The 10,955-nt window shown below is 40.0% G+C and overlaps 1 protein-coding gene across 1 annotated transcript; it reads left to right on the forward strand.

The window, feature by feature from the left end:
* Positions 1–2,779: 2,779 nt before the first annotated feature.
* Positions 2,780–10,474, forward strand: LOC135530831 (zinc finger protein 391-like). Its single transcript, XM_064959007.1, has 2 exons — positions 2,780–3,278; positions 8,476–10,474. Exons 1-2 carry the CDS (start codon positions 2,858–2,860, stop codon positions 9,519–9,521), a joined length of 1,467 nt encoding a protein of 488 aa, XP_064815079.1. The 5' UTR covers positions 2,780–2,857; the 3' UTR covers positions 9,522–10,474.
* The last annotated feature ends 481 nt before the right edge of the window (positions 10,475–10,955 follow it).

The raw sequence follows: 10,955 nt of genomic DNA on the forward strand, positions 1-10,955 counted from the left end.
GGATGAGCGCATTGTTTGTTTGTTCTGTTCCTCTCTCTCCTTCTCTGTAGCTTCCGGGTATGCTGGAAAAGGACCCGAGCTAAGGGAATTGGGTTGGCTTTATAGTGCCTGTCCCAAATGGCTCATTAATGCATATGGGCATATTGAAAGATATTGTCAGTAGTGATGTAATGTTGTAAATGTTATGTTGTGATATTGTTTAAAACCGTATTGCAATGTATATCCTTTAGTATGTTTAGTTCATGGAAAATGTAGGTTTCTATTGTTAATTGATTAATTAATTAGGGTTAATTGTTCTGAGGGGAGGGGCTAGCCCTACAAAAGGAGCCTCTCCTCCAGTCTCTAAAGAGGCAGTTTTGATTGAGCTGTGGATGGGGCAGCATTGTTTTTAAGCTGTCCCATAAGGTAGACGTTGATGGCAGTACTGTTGTTTTTTGTTCCGGAATCACTTGTAAATAAACACCTTTGCACAGAAGAACTTTTGCGGTTCCGCCATCTTTTTATTTTGATAGAGGTTAGGTTATCCAGTTTAGCCTTCTGGCCTACTCTACGTGACACTCCCATTGGAAACGACAGGCTCTGGTCTATCTTGGGTAAATTATACAAATATTTGGCCACGCGGTCTGTGAAGGGCATGAGGTGTGGCCAGTGGTGGATAAAGTACCCGATTGTCATACTTGAGTAAAGTAAAGATACCTTATTAGAACATGTAAAGTGAAAGTCACAAAGTAAAATACTACTTGAGGAAAAGTCACCCAGTAAAATACTACTTGAGGAAAAGTCACCCAGTAAAATACTACTTGAGGAAAAGTCACCCAGTAAAATACTACTTGAGGAAAAGTCACCCAGTAAAATACTACTTGAGGAAAAGTCACCCAGTAAAATATTACTTGAGGAAAAGTCACCCAGTAAAATACTACTTGAGGAAAAGTCACCCAGTAAAATACTACTTGAGGAGAAGTCACCCAGTAAAATACTACTTGAGGAAAAGTCACCCAGTAAAATACTACTACTAAAGTCTAAAAGTACTTGGTGTTAAATATACTTAAGCATCAAAAGTAAAAGTCAAAATCATTTCAAATTCCTTAAATCAGACGGCACGGTTTTCTTGTTTTTGTTTATTTACGGAGCTTCAATACTCCAATACTCATCATTTACAAACGAAGCATTTGTGTTTAGTGAGTCTGCCAGACCAGAGGCAGTAGGGATGACCAGGGATGTTCTCTGTTTAGTGAGTCCTCCAGACCAGAGGCAGTAGGGATGACCAGGGATGTTCTCTGTTTAGTGAGTCTGCCAGATAAGAGGCAGTAGGGATGACCAGGTATGTTCTCTGTTTAGTGGGTCTGCCAGATAAGAGGCAGTAGGGATGACCAGGTATGTTCTGTTTAGTGAGTCTGCCAGATAAGAGGCAGTAGGGATGACCAGGTATGTTCTCTGTTTAGTGAGTCTGCCAGATAAGAGGCAGTAGGGATGACCAGGTATGTTCTGTTTAGTGAGTCTGCCAGATAAGAGGCAGTAGGGATGACCAGGTATGTTCTCTGTTTAGTGAGTCTGCCAGATAAGAGGCAGTAGGGATGACCAGGGATGTTCTCTGTTTAGTGAGTCTGCCAGATTAGAGGCAGTAGGGATGACCAGGTATGTTCTCTGTTTACTGAGTCTGCCAGATAAGAGGCAGTAGGGATGACCAGGGATGTTCTCTGTTTAGTGAGTCCGCCAGATCAGAGGCAGTAGGGATGACCAGGTATGTTCTCTGTTTACTGAGTCTGCCAGATAAGAGGCAGTAGGGATGACCAGGTATGTTCTGTTTAGTGAGTCTGCCAGATAAGAGGCAGTAGGGATGACCAGGTATGTTCTCTGTTTAGTGAGTCTGCCAGATGTAGGGATGACCAGGTATGTTCTGTTTAGTGAGTCTGCCAGATAAGAGGCAGTAGGGATGACCAGGTATGTTCTCTGTTTAGTGAGTCTGCCAGATAAGAGGCAGTAGGGATGACCAGGATGTTCTCAGTGAGTCTGCCAGATTAGAGGCAGTAGGGATGACCAGGTATGTTCTCTGTTTACTGAGTCTGCCAGATAAGAGGCAGTAGGGATGACCAGGGATGTTCTCTGTTTAGTGAGTCCGCCAGATCAGAGGCAGTAGGGATGACCAGGGATGTTCTCTGTTTAGTGAGTCCGCCAGATCAGAGGCAGTAGGGATGACCAGGGATGTTCTCTTGACGTGGACCATTTTTCTATCCTGTTATGCAATCAAAATGTAACGAGTACCTTTGGGTGTCAGGGAACATTTATGGAGTAAAAAGTACATAATTTTCCTTAGAAATGTAGTGCCTTAAAAGTAAAAGTTGTCAAAAATATAAATAGTAAAGTAAAGAAAAACGACTGTGAGATCGTGTGTATGTGTGTATCTATATGTATCTATATATATTAAATGTAGCCAGATCGTGATTACAACTAAGTTACTAAGTATTTAATCACACTGTGTTGTTTCATTGGTGGGTAAAAAAAACTCATGATTCCTACGGTTGAACTTTTGTCTGAAAATTAAATATTCATTTTACTCAACTGCGTTACCCACTCCAATCAGCAGATGGCGGTCTGCGACTTTTAAGGCGATGCTGCTGGTGTGACGTATAATCTAGTGGACGGAACGCTTCTTTCAACTGCAGCAACAGTTCGTCAGACACCTCGGTAGCTTGCTAGCAATGATAGACGAACCAATAAAGCTTTAGATGCTTCCTGTGTTTTAAACCCCTTCTGTCGTCGAGTTAGGTATCCAATTTAATGTCATATTTACGTTGTTATTAGTCAGCTAGCTGGCTTCTTAAGTTAGCACTAGCCAAGCTATCTAACATCCCCGACCATGAGTTCACTAAGCTACTCTCCTGATAAAGAGGAGGAGGTCTGCTGGACCGAGAAAGAAGCTCTCGTGAAAGAGGAGGGGGAAGAGGAGGCTGTTACAATACAAAAACAAGTAGAGGTTGAGACTGTTACCGCGAAAGAAGAAGAGAAAGACGTTTCAGTGAAAGAAGAGGAAGGTGTGTTCAGAGTGAAAGAGGAGGAAGATGTTACAGTAAAAGAAGAGGAGGGAGAGAAAGACCAGGATGCAGTTTTTGGAGTTAAAGAGGGGGAGATGACTGTCACATCGAATAAGGAGGAGGAAGGAGAGGAGGAAACTGAATATCTGGGCCCGGTTTCCCTCATGCATCTTAAGGCATCCAATGGTTCTAACGATGAACTTAGCAATAAGATGGTTTTGAGAAACCGTTCCCTGATTAACACTAGTAAGTACTGTCTTAAAAACAGAGGCACAAACTCTGAAGTTGTTGAACTGATGTGGTGTTTGGTGTTAAAGGGACAATCTGCAATGCTACATCCGTATTGGGAATTTTAAATTATGACACATGAGCTTAGTTCAACTGTTGTACCACATCAGATTCCCAAATAAGCTTTTTTTACTCCAATGTTTAGAAACAATGTAAACCAACACTGTATAGCCTCAACATGGTTAAAACTATAATGTTGATATCATGGATGGTCAGTCCTTGTATCCATAGGTCTGTCTATGAATTTGAGAGTAGTTACATTTCTCCAGCCCCATCCATCATCTTATTACCAAAATAGTGGCGTAATTACAGCTTTGTTATTGGTTGAACTGCAGATTGGTTGATTTAAAAAAAGAAAAGGGCAACCTAGGTTTTAAACAGCAACAAAATGGCTGCCCTGAGACTTGGTTTGGTAAACAACTGAGGGATGGGGGCTGGAGAAATGTAACCACTCTCAAATTCATAGAGAAAGTTATTGTAGCAACCTCGTCAAGAAGTTCAGACATCTTGGCATAACAGTTATAAGGTGTTGATTTGACAGTCGCTGGACCCAGGTTTGAGTTCAGCTCAGGGCCTCCCCCCTGAATTCACTACACTATGAATACAAGGACTGGCCATCCATACGGTCAAAATGATAGTTTTAACCAGATTTGAGGCTATATAATATATTCTAGAATTCATCCATGATGTCATAATGATAGTTTAACCAGGTTTCTAGGATATATAGTATATTCTAGAATTCATCCATGATGTCATAATGATAGTTTAACCAGATTTCTAGGATATATAGTATATTCTAGAATTCATCCATGATGTCATGATGATAGTTTAACCAGATTTCTAGGATATATAGTATATTCTAGAATTCATCCATGATGTCATAATGATAGTTTAACCAGTTTTCTAGGCTATATAGTATATTCTAGAATTCATCCATGATGTCATAATGATAGTTTAACCAGTTTTCTAGGCTATATAGTATATTCTAGAATTCATCCATGATGTCATAATGATAGTTTAACCAGTTTTCCTAGGCTATATAGTATATTCTAGAATTCATCCATGATGTCATAATGATAGTTTAACCAGATTGAGGCTATACGGTGTTAATTTACCAACAGTGGCGTTATAGGAGCTCATGTTTTGATTTCTAATGGCGAAATAGAGTTGAAACATTTGAGGCATTTATAAGTTCTATTCTTCCGGATGGCTGAGCACGAGTGGTAGGTCGATAGGCTGTTGTAGAAGTCTTCATCCAAATCAAGGTTAGTGAAAACTGTTCTGATGTCTATAAGCTCTCTTTGGTCAGATTTTTCTTGACTGGTTTTTAGAAGGGATTTCGTGACTATTAGCTTAGCAACCACGTGACGCAGCATGACAAGGTGAACTTGATTGGTCAACAGTCTGTAAGACAGGTGTTAGTCGTTTTGAAACTTTCTGGAAAAGTTTTTCCTTTTTAAAACATTTTTGTTTACTAGCCTGTTTAATTTGGATCCCGTGATGCTTTTAGCCTCAGTCCTGTACTTGTGGATATTTAAATCCCTGCTGTTTGTTGCGGTTTCCATCGGCTTTACGAGCTGTGCCTGCTGGAATAGTGTGGTGTACCAGCGTTAGTCTACGTTGCATCCATCATGCCGCCCAAAGTTAAAGAAGGGTTGGAGTAATGTAGAAGACGGTGTTTAACTATGACAGGTACGTGATATTTTTACATCAACAAAAATATGTCTACAAGCATTTGTTACAGCAACAGGAAAATAGCTTCAAGAGCCTTTGTCCAAATACTGGTGGATTCAACTAACAAAAGAAGGGTTGATCTGACCAGAGAGGTCCAAGACCTTAAGAACAGTTTGCAGTTCTCCCAGGGAGAGGTGGATGTCCTGAAAGACACTCGCAGCAAGATGGCAACAAACTGTATGTCCCCGTGAGATGACATCATCACTGTCTGTGAATTATTATCACAGATGACTGGGGTAACAGACTATCTGGATCACGTCCCCGTGAGATGACATCATCACTGTCTGTGAATTATTATTACAGATCACTGGGGAAACAGACTATCTAGAGCGCGTGACAAACACAGGGACCTCGGGCCCAATCCGACCCGTGCAATTATTTGGGTTGTCAATTCAGTTTGGCCTGCTTCCATACCGTCCGCGATGCGCTGCACTACAAGTCCCAGCAAGCACTGCCAAAGTGCTACACGCCAAACATCAGTGGATTGCCACAGACACACCCTCTTCCCAGATCCACCACAGACACACCCTCTTCCCAGATCCACACACAGACACACCCTCTTCCCAGATCCACACCAGACACACCCCTCTTCCCAGATCCACACACAGACACACCCCTCTTCCCAGATCCACACACAGACACACCCCTCTTCCCAGATCCACACACAGACACACCCTCTTCCCAGATCACAGACACACCTCTTCCCAGACACACCCCTCTTCCCAGATCCACACACAGACACACCCCTCTTCCCAGATCCACACACAGACACACCCCTCTTCCCAGATCCACACACAGACACACCCCTCTTCCCAGATCCACACACAGACACACCTCTTCCCAGATCCACACACAGACACACCCTCTTCCCAGATCCACACACAGACACACCCTCTTCCCAGATCCACACACAGACACACCCCTCTTCCCAGATCCACACACAGACACACCCCTCTTCCCAGATCCACACACAGACACAGATCCACACACAGAACCAGCCAGTGTGCTGTATCATATATACAGTTGAAGTCGGAAGTTTACACACACTTAGGTTGGAATCATTAAAACTCGTTTTTCAACCACTCCACAAATTTCTTGTTAACAAACTATAGTTTTGGCAAGTCTACTTCTACTTTGTGACACACTACATTTTCCCAACAATTCTTTACAGACAGATTAGTTCACTTATAATTCACTGTATCACAATTCCAGTGGGCCAGAAGTTCACATGCACTAAGTTGACTGTGCCTTTAAACAGCTCGGAAAATTCCAGAAAATGATGTCATGGCTTTAGAAGCTTCTGATAGGCTAATTGACATCATTAAGACCTCAGAAAAAAAATTGTGGACCTCCACAAGTCTGGTTCATCCTTGGGAGCAATTTCCAGATGCCTGAAGGTACCACATTCATCTGTACAAACAATAGTACGCAGGTATAAACACCATGGGACCACGCAGCCGTCATACTGCTACGGAAAGAGAAGCGTTCTTTCTCCTAGGGATGAACGTACTTTGGTGCGAAAAGTTCAAATCAATCCCAGAACAACAGCAAAGGACCTTGTGAAGATGCTGGAGGAAACAGGTACAAAAGTATCTATATCCACAGTAAAACGAGGCCTATATCAACATAAGCTAAAAGGCCACTCAGCAAGGAAGAAGCCACTGCTTGAATTGAATTGAATTGCTCTAAAACCGCCATAAAAAAGCCAGACTACGGTTTGCAACTGCACATGGGGACAAAGATGGTACTTTTTGGAGAGATGTCCTCGGTTATGATGAAAACCAAATAGAACGAACCATCGTTATGTCAACTGAATATATATATACACCATACGACTAATGTCTACCAGACTGAAAGTTTAAACATTTTGTAGGCTTAACAATTAATAACCAAAAAACCTAACTATTTTATTTGACATATTAAACCTGTTTTTTTAGGCACCAAACAACTTCTATATACTGTAGACTTCCATTCATTAACAACTTCTAAATACTGTAGACTTCCATTCATTAACAACTTCTATATACTGTAGACTTCCATTCATTAACAACTTCTAAATACTGTAGACTTCCATTCATTAACAACTTCTAAATACTGTAGACTTCCATTCATTAACAACTTCTATATACTGTAGACTTCCATTCATTAACAACTTCTAAATACTGTCGACTTCCATTAATTTATTAGACTGATACCAAACTACCTTCAGACCAGTCTGGTCTTCCGGGGCGTCCAGAGCAATCCACATATACCAGTAAAATGTTTGGACTCAGTTCAGGGTTTTTCTTTATTAAAAAATACTATTTTCTCCATGTAGAGTAATAGTGAAGACATCAAAACTATGAAAAAACACAAATGGAATCATGTAGTAACCAAAAAAAGTGTTTAACAAATCTAAATATATCTGAGATTCTTCAAAGTTGCCACCCTTTGCCTTGAGAATGCCAAGAGTGCGCAAAGCTGTCATGAAAGGCAAAGGGTGGCTACTTTGAAAAATCTAAATTATATTTTGATTTAACACTTTTATTTACTACATGTTTCCACATGTGTTATTTCATAGTTTTGATGTCTTCTACAATGTAGAATATTGTAAAAAAAACAACAACAAAAAACAATTTTTTTAAAGCCCTTAAATGAGAAGGTGTGTCCAAACGTTTTACTGGTACTATATATATATATTATATATATATGGCTTAATGCATTATTACATTAGCCATTTAGCCCCAGTATGAAACTCAACTAGTCTCTCACTGTATAACTAGAATAACATCAGTTGTGTCCTTCAAACTGTTAGACTGTTAGTCCATAATCAACTGATAAGTGGTACTTTTTTGGTGCTGTACATGTTGGTGAGAGGGATGATATTAGAGGGTTCAGGTATGGAGATTGGGCCATGAGAGGGTCTTGAGCTGGTGGTCCTCCATCCACACCTTGATTGACCTGATTGTGTGGCATGGAGCATTATTGTCCTGCTGGAAAAAACTATCCTCAAGAGTTTTGGTGAACATTGTCAGATCAGAAGGAAACAAGTTTTCTTCCAGGACGACCTTGTACGTGGCTTTATTCATGCGTCCTTCACAAAGACAAATCTGCCCCGATTCCAGCCTTGCTGAAGCACCCCCAGATCATCACCGATCCTCCACCAAATTTCACAGTGGGAGAGGCCTACAAGCTACAGTGTCTCGCACCCATTGAAATTTTGTGGAAGATTGGTGATGATCTGGGAGTGCTTCAGAAAGGCTTGAATCTGGGCAGATTTGTCTTAAGACAATTGTCAAATAAGTTCATCACAACATTTAAATGTCATTACAGACGTAAACTGTTGCACAACATCATGGGCTTCACCTTTTAGCTCAAATAAACAGTGGATTTCTGCTGTTGTGGGCCTTTAACCATCTGCCTGACTTTGTTGTTCACACAGGAGAGAGACATGACTATTGTGGAACCTCTGGGGAGCCTCAACAACATCATGAAGCTGATGAGGCAAAGAAGAGTCTCTCCACATCAGAAACCCTCAAAAAACACCAGCAGAGATCCACAGAGAAAAAATCTCAACGCTGCTCTGACTGTGGGAAGACCTTTTCAAGATTATATACATTACAATCACACCAGAGAATTCACACTGGAGAGAAACTTTTCAGCTGCGATCAATGTGGGAAGAGTTTTGTTACATCTGGCTGTCTGACTGTACACCAGAGAACACACACAGGAGAGAAACCTTATAGCTGTGATCAATGTAAAAAGAGTTTTGTTACTTCGAGCTCTCTGACTATACACCAGAGAACACACACAGGAGAGAAACCTTATTGCTGTAATCAATGTGGGAAAAGTTTTGTTTCATCTAGCCGTATGACAATACACCAGAGAACACACACAGGAGAGAAATCTTATAGCTGTGATCAATGTGGGAAGAGTTTTGTTTCATTTAGCCATCTGACTATACACCAGAGAATACACACAGGAGAGAAAGCTTACCACTGCTCTGACTGTGGAAAGAGTTTTTCTATCTCAGGGAATTTTAAATCACAACAGAGAACACACACAGGAGAGAAACCTTATAGCTGTAATCAATGTGGGAAGAGTTTTGCTCAATCAAGCAACCTGATAGCACACCTGAGAATACACACGGGAGAGAGACCTCACTGCTGCTCTGAGTGTGGGAAGACCTTCTCAAAATTGTATACATTACAATCACACCAGAGAATTCACACTGGAGAGAAACCTTATAGCTGCTCTGAATGTGGAAAGATCTTTTCAAAATTATATACATTACTATCACACCAGAGAACACACACTGGAGAGAGGCCTCATAGCTGTAAGCAATGTGGGAAGAGTTTTATTCGCTCAAGCTGCCTGATGGTACATCTGAAAAAACACACAGGAGAGAAACCTCATAGTTGTGATCAATGTGACAAGAGATACTCTGGTAAAAGATCTCTGATCAAACATCAGAAAATACATGCATGAAGAAGTTGTTTCATTATATCAATGAAATAATGTCACAATGTAGATTGTTTTTAACATTGTAGAAGGCGTATTTTAATTAATAATGTGACAATGTAGAACCCTAATATTTTGCCCCTGTTCTATTGATTTCAGTTTGATATGGATATTAGCCTCATCAGGGGAAAAATCCAGGTTCTGAAATGAAAGTACTATTTGTGATTAACAAGAACTTGTTGCATTACACTTACTGCATTGGCGACCTACTTGAATCAAAATGCAACACTTCAAAATGTAGCGAGCTATCACTAACCAGTGATGTACACATTATTCCGTGTGTTTTTTGAGCTGATAGTTTAATCAGGTCGTGCAACCTCATCTCCCCCTCTTGTGCAATTGATTTCAACGTGATATTGATGTGAGTGATGCTAAATATGTGTTGTGTTTCTCTTCGTTTTGGAGACCCCGAAATTTCAATGCGTCACTCCAAAATGTAGCTGACTGTCTTCTGTCGGTTGTCCTCTAACCTATGAGGTCAAATATGTCTCCCATTTCCATGTTTTTGTTTGTTATTTTTGTTAGTTTCAACAGCACGTACAACCTGATTTCCCCCCTAATAGATATCAGTGATTTATTGCCAGTTGTCAAAACAAGTGTTTTAGATGCTTGTTTTTTATTTTATTTTATTTATTTAACTAGGCAGGTCAGTTAAGAACAAATGTTTATGTTCAATGACGGCCTAGGAACAGTGGGTTAACTGATTTTCACTTTGTCAGCTCAGGGATTCAATCTTGCAACCTTTCGTTTACCAACGCTCTAACCAATAGGCTACCTGCCGCCCCGAACTGCTGGTGCAGTTTATAAGGTGCTCATTAAAAAATAACAATAATATGATTATTGTTTCAGATGATTGTGTAGATAGTACATTTTATGTTTAGGTTTTCAATATCACAAACTGTTTATGCGTATTGGTTATTGATTTGGACCCATTAAAACTGTTTTGACATTGGGCTGCATAGTCATCTTTTCAATAACATTTGTCCGACGTCCAACATTCAGTTTTAGTTGAGAGACGATTTTTTTTCTTCTTTTAGGTCGTTGAAAATAAGTATTTTTCATATCTTTGAAAAAACTATATAACGACGTCAAGACTACGTTCGGTTTTGGTTGAATGTTGAAAATACCTATATTTCAAGTCGTTGTTTCAAACAACTTAATTTCAACCTATTTGCAGCTTATAGAACTGGACGCAGTATACAAAAATTGGTCTATGAACCGTTTTATTAACAATCATACATCACTCCAGTTTTATTAACAATGAACAGTTTTATTAACAATGAATAGTTTTATTAACAATGAACCGTTTTATTGACAATGAACAGTTTTATTAACATTCTGACATCACTCCAGTTTTATTAACAATGAACAGTTTTATTAACAATGAACAGTTTTATTAAC

Source organism: Oncorhynchus masou, chromosome 5, assembly GCF_036934945.1.
Source record: "Oncorhynchus masou masou isolate Uvic2021 chromosome 5, UVic_Omas_1.1, whole genome shotgun sequence".
NCBI lineage: Eukaryota > Metazoa > Chordata > Actinopteri > Salmoniformes > Salmonidae > Oncorhynchus > Oncorhynchus masou.

Coding starts and splice junctions, on each gene's coding strand:
- LOC135530831 (XM_064959007.1), top strand. CDS start 2,858: ATGAGTTCACTAAGCTACTCTCCTGATAAAGAGGAGGAGGTCTGCTGG. Junction 3,279..8,475: donor CCGTTCCCTGATTAACACTA/GTAAGTACTGTC, acceptor TTGTTCACACAG/GAGAGAGACATGACTATTGT.